At 35.7% G+C, this 14,746-nt stretch overlaps 1 protein-coding gene across 1 annotated transcript; it reads left to right on the top strand.

The window, feature by feature from the left end:
- The first annotated feature begins 3,376 nt into the window (after nucleotides 1-3,376).
- Nucleotides 3,377-9,987, top strand: LOC109240320 (GDSL esterase/lipase At5g03980-like). The gene is made up of 5 exons (XM_019406944.1): nucleotides 3,377-3,953; nucleotides 8,024-8,230; nucleotides 8,376-8,524; nucleotides 9,098-9,371; nucleotides 9,525-9,987. Exons 1-5 carry the CDS (start codon nucleotides 3,677-3,679, stop codon nucleotides 9,734-9,736), a joined length of 1,119 nt encoding a protein of 372 aa, XP_019262489.1. The 5' UTR covers nucleotides 3,377-3,676; the 3' UTR covers nucleotides 9,737-9,987.
- The last annotated feature ends 4,759 nt before the right edge of the window (nucleotides 9,988-14,746 follow it).

The raw sequence follows: 14,746 nt of genomic DNA, 5'->3' as shown, positions 1-14,746 counted from the left end.
GGAACCCGTTCGGGTCCGCCACCAGGTGTTCAGTCCGAATATCGAAAAAGTTTTCAAAAGAATGACGAATGACCTCGTCGTCCAGCCCAACAATCAAGCCCCTCAATCCTCGTAGGCGTGCATGGATCATGGTGCCGCGGATTTTTTGGGGAGCAAAGAGACTGAGCACATGCCTCAGGGTGACCTCCCTGCCAGCTAGCTCCGCGTACTTAATGAACATGAGAAGCAGCTTGTAGAGGTAAGGAGAAAGTTGGGCCGGGCACACCTCATAATAGCGGCAGAAGTCACCTACCAGCATCGGGAGCAGGAGTGTATACCCCACCTGGAAGGGATAAGCATAGAACGAGCAATACCCTCGACGGTCAATCTGCACCCTGTCCTCAGTCTTCGCAAGCGCAATCTCGACATAACGGGGGATACGCCACCGCTCACGCATCTGGGCTATCCCCACTTCTCCCATTAGAGAAGCAATGCCCCCCTGTTCCACGCCGCGCGGTGCACTAAAATCCATTACCTGATTTCTTGGTCGAGGTAGAATTTCATCGACCGAAGGAACTTCTTCATCTTCCACCAACTCTAATCCTTCATTTGCCTGAGCGGGATTTTCGACCACCGGAGAATTAGCCGGGCGATTGCCACGAGAGGAAGTTCCTGCCATAATCGATTTCACGAGCGAGAGAAAGAAGAACTTTGACGGGAGAAACGAAGGAATCAATGATGATAACGATCGAAAGAATAGGGAAATTGTGGTTTAACAGAAGAAAAGGCTTCTCGAGAATTCTCTCAGAAGAACAATGAATGTGTAAAGAGCAAAATGACTCATCCTCTCTGGTTATAAATAACAGACTCTGCCCGCACAGAACCCAACAATCGCCATTAATACATGACCGGGCACGAGGCGATTCGGTTTCGTGAAAACGTGCGCCATTACGAACGACCACGCGAAATGACGCTCCACTCACCAACCAACAGTTCAGTTCCGAAACTTCATTTCGAAGTCCTTAATACCATTGATAAACGAGAGGCGAGTCCGGCCCTTTCCGATCACGTCACTCTATCCGTTCGCCGAAGTCGACCCGGGCACGACTTCGACGAACGGAGGGACTAACTGTATTGGTAGAAATTCGGCCATACGATGACCAGGGGGTCAACCCCATCGCGACCAATTTATAGTAAATGGTCAACGCTATTGATTCTTGACTTATGACAGCTGTCCTTAAGATGAACGAGAGGGTCATGGCCCTTTCGCAACAAGGGGACGTCTCCACAGCCGAAAACGACGTCAACTCGTGGCCAACTCACAAAGCTTGAAGCTATAAATACCAAGAGAGAGAACCTCTTCAAGGGGGCTTCTCCAAGGGACAGAGAGAAAGTATTTAACACTCCATTATCTTTCCTGATTCTTCTCCTCCTGGGCCAAAACATAGAATATTCTTGGTTCTGAGAACAAAAGGAAGAATGCTCCATCACGTTGAAGAAGACGTGAAAAGTTCAGAAATCGACAGGCTCTCGACCTCTTTCCAAGGAAAGGGGACAATGACCTGCAAAAAGGAAAGCCAAATCTGTAATCCTTGAACCTCTCCAAGGAGGGGCAGGGTTAATTTCTCCAATCAATAAAGCTTCCTGAGTATTGCTTAAATGAAAATGGTTGTCTTGTTGCTTTAATTCTTGATTCAGTATTAATTATGATTGGTTAGGATTTACCTTTGATTCATTTTGATTGTTTTCGCTTACAAAGTAATTAGTATCTTTTGAGCAAAACACCTGTATCGGGGGTTTACACCCAATTTAATTAAGTTAACCATAAACAAACAACAAACTAAAGTTTATTAGGTGTTCTATTTTTAAATAATAAAAATTTTAAAGACGGAATATATCTAATAAGGCACCGTGATAAAATTTAGGGTTTCCATCACATTTCTATCTTTTATTTCCCTCAGTTTTTCTTCTAGTATTGGTTTCACACTTCATTGCTGATTTAACAAGAAGCTGAACTTTACTTTTTCAATGATTGCAATTGCAAAATTAATGTACAGTACTACTCTACCGTATTATGCCAAAAAGTCAACTAAGAATATATTTTGGGAGACAAGGTTTGCAAGTAAGCATAGATCACTTTTTCCTTAGGAGTAAGAAACACTAATTACAAATATAACTTCAATAAATGTGAGTTTTTCATTGAACACATGAAAGTACCAGGAAAGAAAAGTAGTTGCCTCCTCTCTTTTTTTTCCTTATCAATAAATCCTAATAAATTATATTTTTGTTTTGTCGTATAACCTATGGAACAATTTTTGAACAAATGAACGTCTACAGATAGCTAAAAACCTTGAGTTTTTCCCAATTGATTTATTGTGTTTTCAGTAACTTGCCTCTGGTTCAAGTTGACATTAACATAAGGAACATAATAAAGAATTGCAAGACTATTAAGTATTTTTTGTACTATTATTTAAAATCATGTGAAAAATATATGATAGTTAACTATGGTTATATACTAAGAATTATGGTTAAATAAAATGACATATGTCATTTATTTATAGAAGAATGGGTGTAAACATTCAATGCGGGTAAGTATTTACCTTTCCGAAACCTTACCTTTATATTTTTTTTGGTTCCAAAAACCATTTTGGTTTAATGTTCAACATTATAATGTTTGATTGATGCGTTGTTTTTGTTCTTTTTAAAAAAATATTTATTGAAAATTATTACTAAACCAAAGATACAGTAATTTCGCAAAATTATGTTTCGAAGTTTTTCCGATCGATAACTAGCCTGTTGAAACTAATCAAATCACATAGCAACGCCACTTCCAGGAGGAAAAAAAAAAATTGCTCCCTCCATTCATTCTATATGTGATAGTGTATGAATGAACAATATATTTAAGAAAAAAAGAACTTTTTTAAAAAAAAAATTGGGATCTTAAACAAAAAGTGGACATATATTTTACCTTAATTTGTTTCATTAAGTATAAAATAAAACATGTAGAATTAAATTATGCAGTACTAACTATAAAATATATAACTTTTTTTCGGAACAAACTAATTATAATATAAAAAGGAACAGTATACGTAAAATGTGACCGTCAAAGTAATTTTTTATTTTGTTCATGTCGATTTCTATAAGGGTCAGTGGTACGATTACGATGGATAAGCAAAAATAATTCTGGGGTAAAAATTTAGTATCGTCGTATCCCTTGTTTGGTTACTAATCTTGGGATAAGTAATTACAGAATTAAAAATAGTATCGGGATAACTTGTATCTGCAAGAGGGTGAAATAGTAATTCCATGATAAAGCAGTAAAATTGATAATTTTAAAATTAATACGATATACCATGACCAAACCGTCAATACAAAATAATTCTAGAATAACTAATCACAGCATAACTAATTCAACCATAAGTTGTCTTCGAACCGTAAGTGCTTGTGCCCCAAAATTCAAAGACGGCAACTTATTCAATGATTCACCCTCTTAAAATATTCAAAATCCTCCATCAAAGCCAATCAGATAATGACAACTAGGTTACTGTTGAAATCAATGGAATATAATAGAAAGTAGAAACATAGAAAATGAAATTGGATCCCACTTTCCAGAGGTAGGTGAATCCAACTATTCCATATGCTTATAGGAAAATCTTTGTTCAGTTGTGCTACCGTATCTGAGTGAAAGAGTTGGGCAATGGCATTATTGATTCAAGTGCTTATGAGTTTCTTAGTTGTTCAACAATGTTTCGAGAAAAGTGATGCTCAACTAATGCTTCAAATTCCAGCACTAAGCAAGTGTGGATTGGATAAGATATATCAGCTGGGTGACTCACTTTCAGATACAGGGAATTTCATCAGACTAAGCATTTGGGGATCTGTTTCTCCATTTGCAAAGCTTCCTTATGGTGAAAATTTCTTCAAGAAAGGAACTGGCCGCGCTTCTGATGGCATGCTTATCATTGATTTCATAGGTACGCTACAAGTTCTTATTTCTAAATAGACTATTGATTTCTATCAAAAGGAGGTTTTCTTCTTTAGCTACTTATGCTTCAGTTTTCTATTTTTCTCGGAAAGAGTTACCCGGAAAACTTTTACGACTTTGGTGGTGGTTGGGGTTGGGGGTTGGGGGGTGGATCGGGATTGCTGGGTAGGGGGATGGGTTGAAAGTGGTTAAGGGTGGCTAGGAATAGACCACTAAAAGTTAAAAGAATTATTCTTTGCATTTTGCACCTTTAGTATATGCAACTTATCTTTTTATCATCCTATCTTTTTTTGAAAGAAAAAAAAAACAAATAGATGGAGCCAGGGGCGGTCGGACGAATTTGTGGCGTAAAGCCTATTTTTATAAGGGGTTTTAACTTTTTTTTAAAATAATTTTTTATTTTTATTTTTTAATTAAAGTCTATTTTTTAGATGCAAATTTATAATTTTCTTTTAATCAACGTCTCCTAATAAGTCTTTCTCAATTGACAATAAAGCTAATCAATTTAACATCTCATGATACATTGTTGATCTTAGGTAAGATTTTATCAATTTTAATTTTGAAAAACTTTTTTCCGCTAAAGCACATGAGTTAATAACATTATAATATAAGCTATATAGACATTTGGAAAAGAACCAAATCTTCTTATTTAATTGAGTATGTCAAATAAACTTTATCTTCTAATTGTACTATTTTTCTTAACACTTTTAATTTAGACCATAAATCTAAACCATCAATATCTGATTGATTATTATGCTTTAAGGAACATTCAAGATTACGGCAATACTTTTCAAATTTCCATCATCTAGTGATCTCAGTTTTTTACTGCTAAATAGAGAAACAAAAATATATTCATATGCTTCGAATTGTTCAAATCTATTATGAAGTGAAAAAATAGCCTTGTTGGCTACTATGTATAAAAGTAATTAACTCTAAAAGACTCTTCGAGAGATTTTGAGATTTCATTTTCAATATTTTCATCAAATTGTTTCTTCATATATATATATATATATATATATATATATATATATATATATATATATATATATATATGTATGTATGTATGTATATTTACATGTTTCTGATCACGCCCAACTATGCCTTATAAAAAGGACTAAGCGGTCGTTGCAAATATAATCCGGTTTACAAGTCCGGAGTCGAATCCCACAGAGAACTAAGGCTTAGCTACAGCTACACCGTTAGTTCCCTAGCAACGGCACCAAAATTTGATCACGCCCAACTATGCCTTATAAAAAGGACTAAGCGGTCGTTGCAAATATAATCCGGTTTACAAGTCCGGAGTCGAATCCCACAGAGAACTAAGGCTTAGCTACAGTTGTTCAATATCACCAAGAAGACAAGCTTGAACAATTCCTAACTTATAAATATTAAGATTCTTGTGTTTAACTAATTAACTAACAAATTAAAATAGTAAATTAACAACTAAAGATACTAAGGGTTAAAGACAAGATTAAACAGGTCTAGAGTTATGATTTCCCCTATTGTCGGAATCCTTCCCGCTACGTTTTCTATAAATTCGCCTAAGTATTCTCTATCGATCATGAGCGCTCTGACTGTCGTAACTCTCTCCCGAGTAATTACCACAATTTACTAGACATATTCTCCCGAATTACGCTAGCTGGCATTAAGTACGGCTCACTCGGATCGCACCCAAGGTTTCGTTATCCCTAATCCTACCTTTAAACCCTCTGTATTGATCCCTCATATATGTTAGGAGTGATGTTGTTCAACAACTACCTAAATATGCACTCTCTCCCGAGTAATACACACTAAATACGCACAGTCGATTGAGAGCTCTTCAACCAACCACAATAATAATGTAGTTGAACAAATAGAGAAAATACTACGGCAAAACTATATTAACGTAACGGGAAAATCATCCTCCAATAGGTTCCATCAAAACCCTAGATAACAAATTAGCTATTCATAATATTATGCATAACTACAATACTAGAATTCATAACTAATAATGGAAATAGGAAGAAGGAAATGAAAAGCTCGTAGAAGAATCCTCTGCCTTGTTCCTAGTGTGTTCTTGTCTCCTTAGGTCGAATCTCTGGTCTTCTTAGCCTCCTTACGTCTAAATTATGTCAAAAGTATGTCAAAGGTGCTCAAAATACCGTTTTCCCCCGAACAATTATACCTTCTCCTACGCGAAAAAGGACACTTCTCCAGGTCAGGACGTCCGCGGCCGCGGATTTTGCATAGTGTTCTGTCCGCGGCCGCGGATCTGACTGCGGACTTGTCGCACATTTTTCACCCTGTTTTGTTTGGAATTTGGAAAAACGTAAAACATGAAAGTTGTATACCTTTGAATTAGCTTTTCAACCATATATTGTGGAGATAAAATGGAGTTCTGGCGAAAAATTATGTGCATTTTACTAGACAGTGCGCAATATGCCTACTCGATTCTTCGTTCGTTCTTAACTATCATCCGTTGATCCCCGAACACAATCCCGGCTTAATTCCTTAAGCTTTTACTCAGACTTCAAAGCTCCAAATCACTTGAATTCATTCCATAACATCTACATAGCTCGGAATCACTCCTACAAGGCATAAAACACACAATTAGTGCAAAACACTAGCGATTAAAGCTCAAACTCAATTAAAGTGCATTAAGTTAGAGTGTAATAAGCGACTAAAATACGTAATTATAGTCTATCATCAGTTTCTTACGAAATTCGTGTTCAATATTCATTTCAAATGCTATTGCTTTGGCAGAAATCATAGCAATTGCAAATCCTTCTTCTCTATATTTGTTGAGTAAGAAATCATACCTTATCACTTTACATAATTTTTTTGTAAACTTATATATAGCCTATTAAGTATAACAAAAAAATTGGGACCCCCACAAATTTGGGGCCTAAGCTACGCTTTAGGGAAGGCTGCCCATGAATGGAGGAAGGTACAATAGGAGCATATAATATAAAGAAACTGTAGTTTGTTGCCAGAGGCAGCAAAAACAACTTAATTTTTTAGTAATCTGCTCAATTCAAATGGGTTAGATTATGACCCGTTTGTCTTATTCGCGAACTGAACCTGAAATGATCCATCAAATTATTTGTTAAAGCAGCTTAAATTAAATAATCTAAAGGGTCAAGATGTAGCCCAAACCCAAATAAGCAAAATCAAGTTTGAATATTGAGAATTATGTAAATAAAAAGCATTTAAACTAACACATTAGCATTCACGTTTTCTTTCAAAAAGAAAAATAGTAAAGGAGAGAATGTTGTGTCATGTTGGATGGTGTATTATGACCAGTTATTCGATTCATCTTGACTCACAGTTTGATTCAAGCAAATTCAGATCGGGTTTATTGACTCGTTTACCATTCTAATCTGTTTTGACCTGCCGAAGGTTGATCAACCCGCTCATTTGACATCGCTAGTTATTGCTCTCAAATGCCTTATATTTTTGTCAAACGCCGAAGTTTGATCAACGAACTGAACTTGAAATGATCCATCAAATTCATTATGATTTATTACCCTTTTTGTTGAAGGTATTTGTGTCTTCAACCTTAGATCCAACCCCTTAGTAATGGAATCTTGAGTATAGTCTTCCATCAAGAATCTCTCTTAGGACATTTTCTTAAGTTAAAAAGTTGAAGATGCTACACAGGCATTGAAGTAATTCAAGTGAAAAAAAATTAGTCTATTTTGAAGAAAGTGAGTGTATGAGAGTTGTTTTGCAGAAGCGGATGCTTTGCAATCGCAATTTGAATTACCACTCATTGAAAGCGGATGAACTCCTTGTTTTCACACCCTATATATCCTCTAGATGCAAAAGCATTATATCTCAAACCACAAAAGTAGTGTTATAAAGACAGATTTTTAGGAAAGTCTATAAATTTTCTTCTCATTTATCTTTATACACTCACGCTTTACCTATTTATAACCAATTGATGGATGCAGAAGGCAAAAATAAAGTGGAATGGGTAATCATTAATAACTTCTTGAAGGATTTACACATTTACTTGTATGTTGCACTTCTCTTTCTTGTTTCCAGTAAGGAATTAATTTGTATTCTTTTGATTTACAGCACTCGAATCTGGTCTTCCTCTGCTAAATCCTTACATGGATCAAAATGCAAATTTTGCACATGGTGCAAATTTTGCAGTAATCGGAGCTACTGCTTTACAAGCCGGAGTCCTAGCAGAGAAGAAAATTTATAATCCACTCGGCAATGGTTCATTGGACATGCAACTTGGTTGGATGTCTTCACATTTCCAGTACACTTGCCATTATGGTAATTAATTTTCTTCTTCACATTTCGGAAAACTATTGCAAAAGACTATGCATTCTTTGACCACAACTAATACGCTAAAAGAAAGTCGCATTGACTATCATTTTTTATCTTTCTTCTTATGCTCTTCTATAATTGTTGTTGCTAGACTGCTCAGAGTATCTTAAGAGTTCTCTCTTCCTGGTTGGAGAAATTGGAGGAAATGAGTTCTTTTACGGCTTAACTCAAGGTAAAACAATGGAAGATTTGAGAAATATGGTGCCAGAAGTTGTTCAAAATATTGTAGAAGCTGTTAATGTGAGTTATCCTATGTCTCTTTTTTTAGTTTTAAAGAGAATTTATAATAAAAATGAAGGAGAGAGAGAGAGAGAGAGAGAGAGAGAGAGAGAGAGAGAGAGAGAGAGAGAGAGAGAGAGAGAGAGAGATGAGAAGGAGGATTACCACCCTTATATCTACTTCCACCAAGTTTGGACAGAAAACAAAACATTCTCCTTTTATTTTGCTTAGATTTGATTTTGCTTACATAAGTGTTTGAATTTAGTTTTAGAAAAACTAGTTTTGACTTTGTTGTGAGAGAATTATTCTCCTCAGACAAAATATCCTTTTGTAAGTCGTCTCCAATAAAAGTCTTTTTGAGTGACATGATTTTATTTTGTGTTTTGTACAGAAGATGTTTAAATAACTCATCATACACATGACTTCATGAATTTGATGGCACTACATGTTTTCAAACATAAGCAGTTGAAGCCTATAGTTCAATCATAGGGTGGTAATGTATGAAATGCACAGAGGGACTTTGTTATACGCTTTCGATTTCTGGTCTTTTTCTTCCATGATTTTGTTTGCTGATAAATTGATTGCATCTTTCAGACAGTTATTGGTTTTGGCGCTATTCGAATTTTTATTCCTGGCAATTTCCCCATTGGTTGTCTCCCGATGACCTTAACAACATTCTTGACCAACAACTCTATGGCATATGATGAAAACCATTGCTTGAAAGATTTAAATAATTTGGCGATATCCTACAATGAGCATCTGCAACAAGCCATCGAAGACTTGAAAAAAAAGAATCCGAATGTAACACTCATCTATGGTGATTACTACAATGCCTATCAGTGGCTTCTGCAACATACCGTGAATCATGGTTAGTCCTTCAAACATTGCCATTGTCATTTATGCTTATCTGCTTGTAAAAAAGATATCATGTCTCACTCAATCTTAGGGAAAAAAATGGAAATAAGAATAAAACCACATTCATGTATGTTGGTTAACAAAGTTTCTTAATCGAAAAATACAGGATTTGACCAAAACTCTCTGCGAAAAGCTTGCTGTGGAGAAGGAGGTTATTATAATTATGATGCAAAGAGACAGTGTGGATTTCCAGGAGTCCCAGTTTGTGCAGACCCTAGTACTTACATCAGTTGGGATGGAGTCAATTTGACAGAGAAAGCCTACAGTTTGATTGCAAGGTGGCTAATTGATGACATTTTACCCCAGTTGAAATGCTAAGTTTATGTGCTTGCTTTTTCTTTGCAAAGTGCAATATAGAATACCACTCCTTGACTTTCTAATCTCTTTTTCTTTTCCTTTTTCTCAATTCCTTGTTTCCTACTCATGTATTTGATCTGAAAAACCTCGTAAGAAGAGAGCTCATAAATCTTAGTATGAGCTTTTGACAATTACATTTTAGGGATAATTACACTGTCGAGGCACTTTTGATTCCTCAATTATTATAAGTTCTGATTGTGATCCTTGTGATATATTCCCTGTTGAACCTTTAATTGGTTATGGTCCCGTTACATAATAAATACCTTATATTCAGATTGTTTTTAGAACTATATAGACCTCAAAAATGGAGTTACAATATAAATTTAATATAACACATAGATAAAGATTTGACAGCTAATAATCCATTAATTATGAAGTGTAAGCAGAAGGATCAATAGTGCAAATTTTATTTAATAATCCCACCCGATTCGAGAGTCAAACGAGTTGTTCTCTGACCGTAATTTTTTTTTATATGCCTTTTGTATATTTTAAATTGTTAATTATTGTGACTTGTAGTACTTTTTATGTAGTTTCCAAAAAGTAAATTTTGTTTCAGAAATTTGAAGTTTCTATGTCCGAATTTGCGATCAAAATTGACAAGATTGACTCTCGAAATCTAAATTGTGTTACTTTTAGTGTCTCATTTTATCCTTAGTGAAATATTTATATGAATGATAAAGAAAACTTTAAGACTACAAAGAAACTAAAGGCGCTTTTGGTATATTAGTCTTAGAATACGTGCATTGCGTGTGTACCCTATCTCAATGAGTATTATTTTTTTTAAATCACATAAATATTATATTAAAAATTATATTTGAGTTATATAGTAAAAGTGTAAATTTCTAAAGATAATGAGTAGTTCCTATATAGCTGATTCAATAAGAGAAGAAACTGCAAAATAAAAATCCTAAAAAATTAATTTTTGCTACCCCAATATTTCGAGCTCCCAAGTGTTTTAACGATATTGTACTTTTGCATCTTTGCAGTGTACACACATTTTATTATTTTCTACATATCAAAAAACTTATTAATTATCGTTGTTCGTTAATGAAGATTGCAATATGATTGTCAAACTTTGTTTAACGTTTATAATATGTGCCATTTACTTATATCACACTTCACGACGCACAATTAAGGATCATATAGCTTCCAAGACTTTGGTTGAGAATCCTGCTCGAATGAGCCTCAAAGTATCACAGTTTGATGTTTGGTGATAAATGATGAAAAGTGCATATTTTTTAGTATATTTGCATATTAATATTTGTGTGTGTCGCGGGAGATTACATGATTTTCGAAGTGAAATATACTCATTATGTGTTTCTTATGTGTAGGAACGAGTTTGGATGCTAAATGATCAAAAGATGACAATTCGACACAAAAAGAAGAAATTAAAGGAGTGGTAGCTCGTCTATTCTCGTGCGTGGCACGAAGTCGGACGCGAAAAAAGAGAAAAGTTAAGGCACAAAACAGTGAAGCGAAGCAAAGGCACGGAACGGTTCGCGAAATGGAAGAATCTCAAAAGCTGGATCCGCGTCAAAGTCCGCGTCTAGACGCCAAGGCAGACGCGGATCCGCGTCAAAGTCCGCGTCTAGACGCGAAGGCAAACACGGATTCCAGCTCTCCCATCCGAAGTTGGATTGAAGAATTCCGCCCCTCATCAACCCTAGGTCATATAAATACATCCTAAAATACCACTTTGAGGAAGAGGACGTTTTTGAGAGTAAAACACAAGCACAGAACCGCCGTGGAGGCCGGGTTTCATCTTTTCTTCCACAAACTCAGTAATTTTTATGTTTCTTTGTATGATTTGTTGTTTTGCTACCATGTCTATGTGGAGCTAAACTTTACGTTCTAGGGGTGTGGTTCTTTTATGACTATTGTTATTCGAATACTGATTTTGATTTCTTAGTTTATCATATTGGTTTATTTATTCAATCCTGCACTTAATTATTTGATTGCTTGATCACCAATTGAATACTATCTACGAATCTAGAGTTGAACTCGAAAGTGGGAATCCTAGATTGCATATAAGATTGAGTAGAGTAAGTTCTTGAACCTGGGCATCGGGGAACGGATTCGTGGTTAGGATAGACATATACCTAATTGCCTTGCTTGGTTGAAATACAGGAAATATAAATGCGTTCTTGTTGATTCTAACTCCATAGACATATAGGTGTTAGGTTAGCTTGAATAGGTAATGTTTGGCTATAATTATATATTTTTAGTGCATTACTTACCTCATATTTAGGTGCTCTAATGCTAAATTGTATTATATATGTGCTTAATTGAGTTTATTTTATGTGTAGGTACTTTAGAGATAAAATTGGAGCAAAGTAAAGATTGTGCAGTGTATTTGATACACTAATGATTAGATCATGAGTATCTAATGACTGGACATTATGGGACAATTATAGGATGAAGTAAAAACAAAAATAAAGAAAGGAAAGTAACTCATTATACCTTGGGAAAAGGGTACGTGGAGGAAACAGAAGACATGAAACACAAATATTTATACTTGACTGCAAACACCTAAGGAATAACGTGAAGAGGCAAAGAAGCAGGGGAGGCGAGATTATTTCCTTGCGTTAAAGGCAGAGACGCGAGAAAGTTTAGGCGTTTCACGCTGCGATGCCCGGGTCTAGTTCTGAAGTTATTTTGTCTCCATTTTGGTTTTGGATTTGGTTATTTCACCTAGGCTTCTATCCTACACCTATAAATAGTCCTAAATACAATTTTTACATAATTTTTGATGAAGGAAGAGCACAGAGCAGCCGTGGAGGCCGGGTTTCATCTTTTCTTCCATCCAACTTAGTCTTTTTATGTTTCTTTGTATGATTTGTTATTTTGCTACCATGTCTATGTGGAGCTAAACTTCACGTTCTAGGGTTGTGGTTCTTTCATGACTATTGTTATTCGGATATTGATTTTGATTTCTTAGTTTATCATATTGGTTTATTTATTCAATCCTGCGCTTAATTATTTAATTGCTTGATCACCAATTGAATACTATCTACGAATCTAGAGTTGAACTCGAAAGTGGGAATTCTAGATTGCATATAGGATTGAGTAGAGCAAGTTCTTGAACCTGGCCTCGGGGAACGGATTCGCGGTTAGGATAGACATATACCTAATTGCCTTGCTTGGTTAATTTACAGGAATTATAAATGCGTTCTTGTTGATTCTAATTCCATAGACATATAGGCGTTAGGTTAGCTTGAATAGGCGAGTAAGGACTCGACAGATTCTTATGAGCAATATTAACCCTGTCAACCAATAAACTAGATAAATTAGTTAGTCAATTCAATTGAAGAATACAATAGAATGTTAGATAGCCCATAACCCTAGATCGTTTTCATTACATTGATATCATAAAAATCTGCTCTTTCTCTCTGTTAAAAGTTCATTATATATATTTCTTTATTTTAATTAGTTTAGAATCAAATACTCCTAGGTTTAATTCTTGTTTAGACAATCAGGATAGTCTAATTTAGTTAATAGTTAATCACAAGTCCTCGTGGGATCGACATCCGACTTTTAGTCACTTTATTACTTGACGACCGCGTGCACTTACGTGAGCATTTGGCCGCAACAAGTTTGTGGCGCCGTTGTCGGGGACTTAGAAATTAACTATTTTTCTACATTAGACTTTTACTTTTATCTTTACAAGTTTTAATTTTTTTTCTTCTCTTTTTGTAAATATTTTTATTTTTATAACAATTTTGATCATTCTCTTAGTGTGTTTCTAGTTCTCTCAACATGACATCCGAGGATGAAATATCCAGAGGTAAGGTTATCGATGAAGACGCTTGGTTGACGGAAGACTTTTATGGCCCGTCTTTTTGGGCTTGTCATGACCTGAACTCTGGGAGGCTGAATTTGAATATGGGAGTAAAGGTTGGTATTGGGAAGAATATTCACGATTAAGGGAATACGAGGAACGTCGTTGTCTTCTAACAAAATTGGTGAATGACTGGTCTAAGGAGAGAGATGAACTTGCACATAAAATTGATAATTTTGGCTTGGTTGTACATAACTTAGATGCAGATTTGAGCACAAAGGTTGATGCGTGTAACGCCCAACAAATTAATAATGAGTTGTGTGAAGCTGAAAAAATCTTCTAGACCAAATTGAGGAGCTAAAACGAGAATACCAATCACTAGACCATGTTTTTCTTGAGGATGCCAATATTGAGAAGAGTACTCTAGAGTCATGTGAGGGAGTAGATAACATTACTTTGGGAGACTTGAGTGTGTGTAAATATGGGGATGCAAATGGTAGTAAAATTCATGAGTTAGGGTGCATTAGACCTCATTCCAATCATTTTTTCACATTATGTTTAGATAGTAAGATTTTAATCGAGCCATCTGAGCCTATGAGGGAGTCAAAGGGTGAGTATAAGAGTACCTATATTCTTGAATTTGTTGTGCCAAAAAGCAAAAATTACATTCCTCATCTAAAGGCCGAGAAGTGCAGAGTGAAAAATTTATTACTTGGCCTGGTTATCTTTGTAGCCCCACCAAAGGTGCATAGCCACAGACTGGATGCCATGTTAGGGGTACAATTCATAAGTTCAAGTTGGAGACAAAAATTGGTTCAAGTCATGCCGCGACTTTAAATTAGGCGCTTATTGGGAGGCAACCCAGCTTTACTGCTTTCTTTTTATTTTTGATTTTTGTCTTATTGTATTATTTTTGTAGTGTTATTTTGTTTTGTAGGAGTAAGAGCATGGAGTCAAAGCCACTGGAAGTATGCAAAAGCGAGCATGTGTTTGAAACTGAGTGTGAGGTACCCGCACAAGGGATCATACGTGGGAGAAGTCTGAGTATCCCGTGAGCTGCTAATGCTTCGGCCTTTGGCCTACCAGGGAGTCTCTTTTACCCTCTTATTATTTTTAGTGTGCATTGAGGACATTGCACAATTTTAAGTGTGGGGTGAGGAGATTGTCTGGGTGATTTTCTGTGCTATGTTAGC

This window comes from Nicotiana attenuata, unplaced genomic scaffold, assembly GCF_001879085.1.
Source record: "Nicotiana attenuata strain UT unplaced genomic scaffold, NIATTr2, whole genome shotgun sequence".
Taxonomy (NCBI): Eukaryota; Viridiplantae; Streptophyta; class Magnoliopsida; order Solanales; family Solanaceae; genus Nicotiana; species Nicotiana attenuata.
Note: the sequence above shows the minus strand (reverse complement) of the source record. Positions and strands in the feature narration are given on the sequence as shown.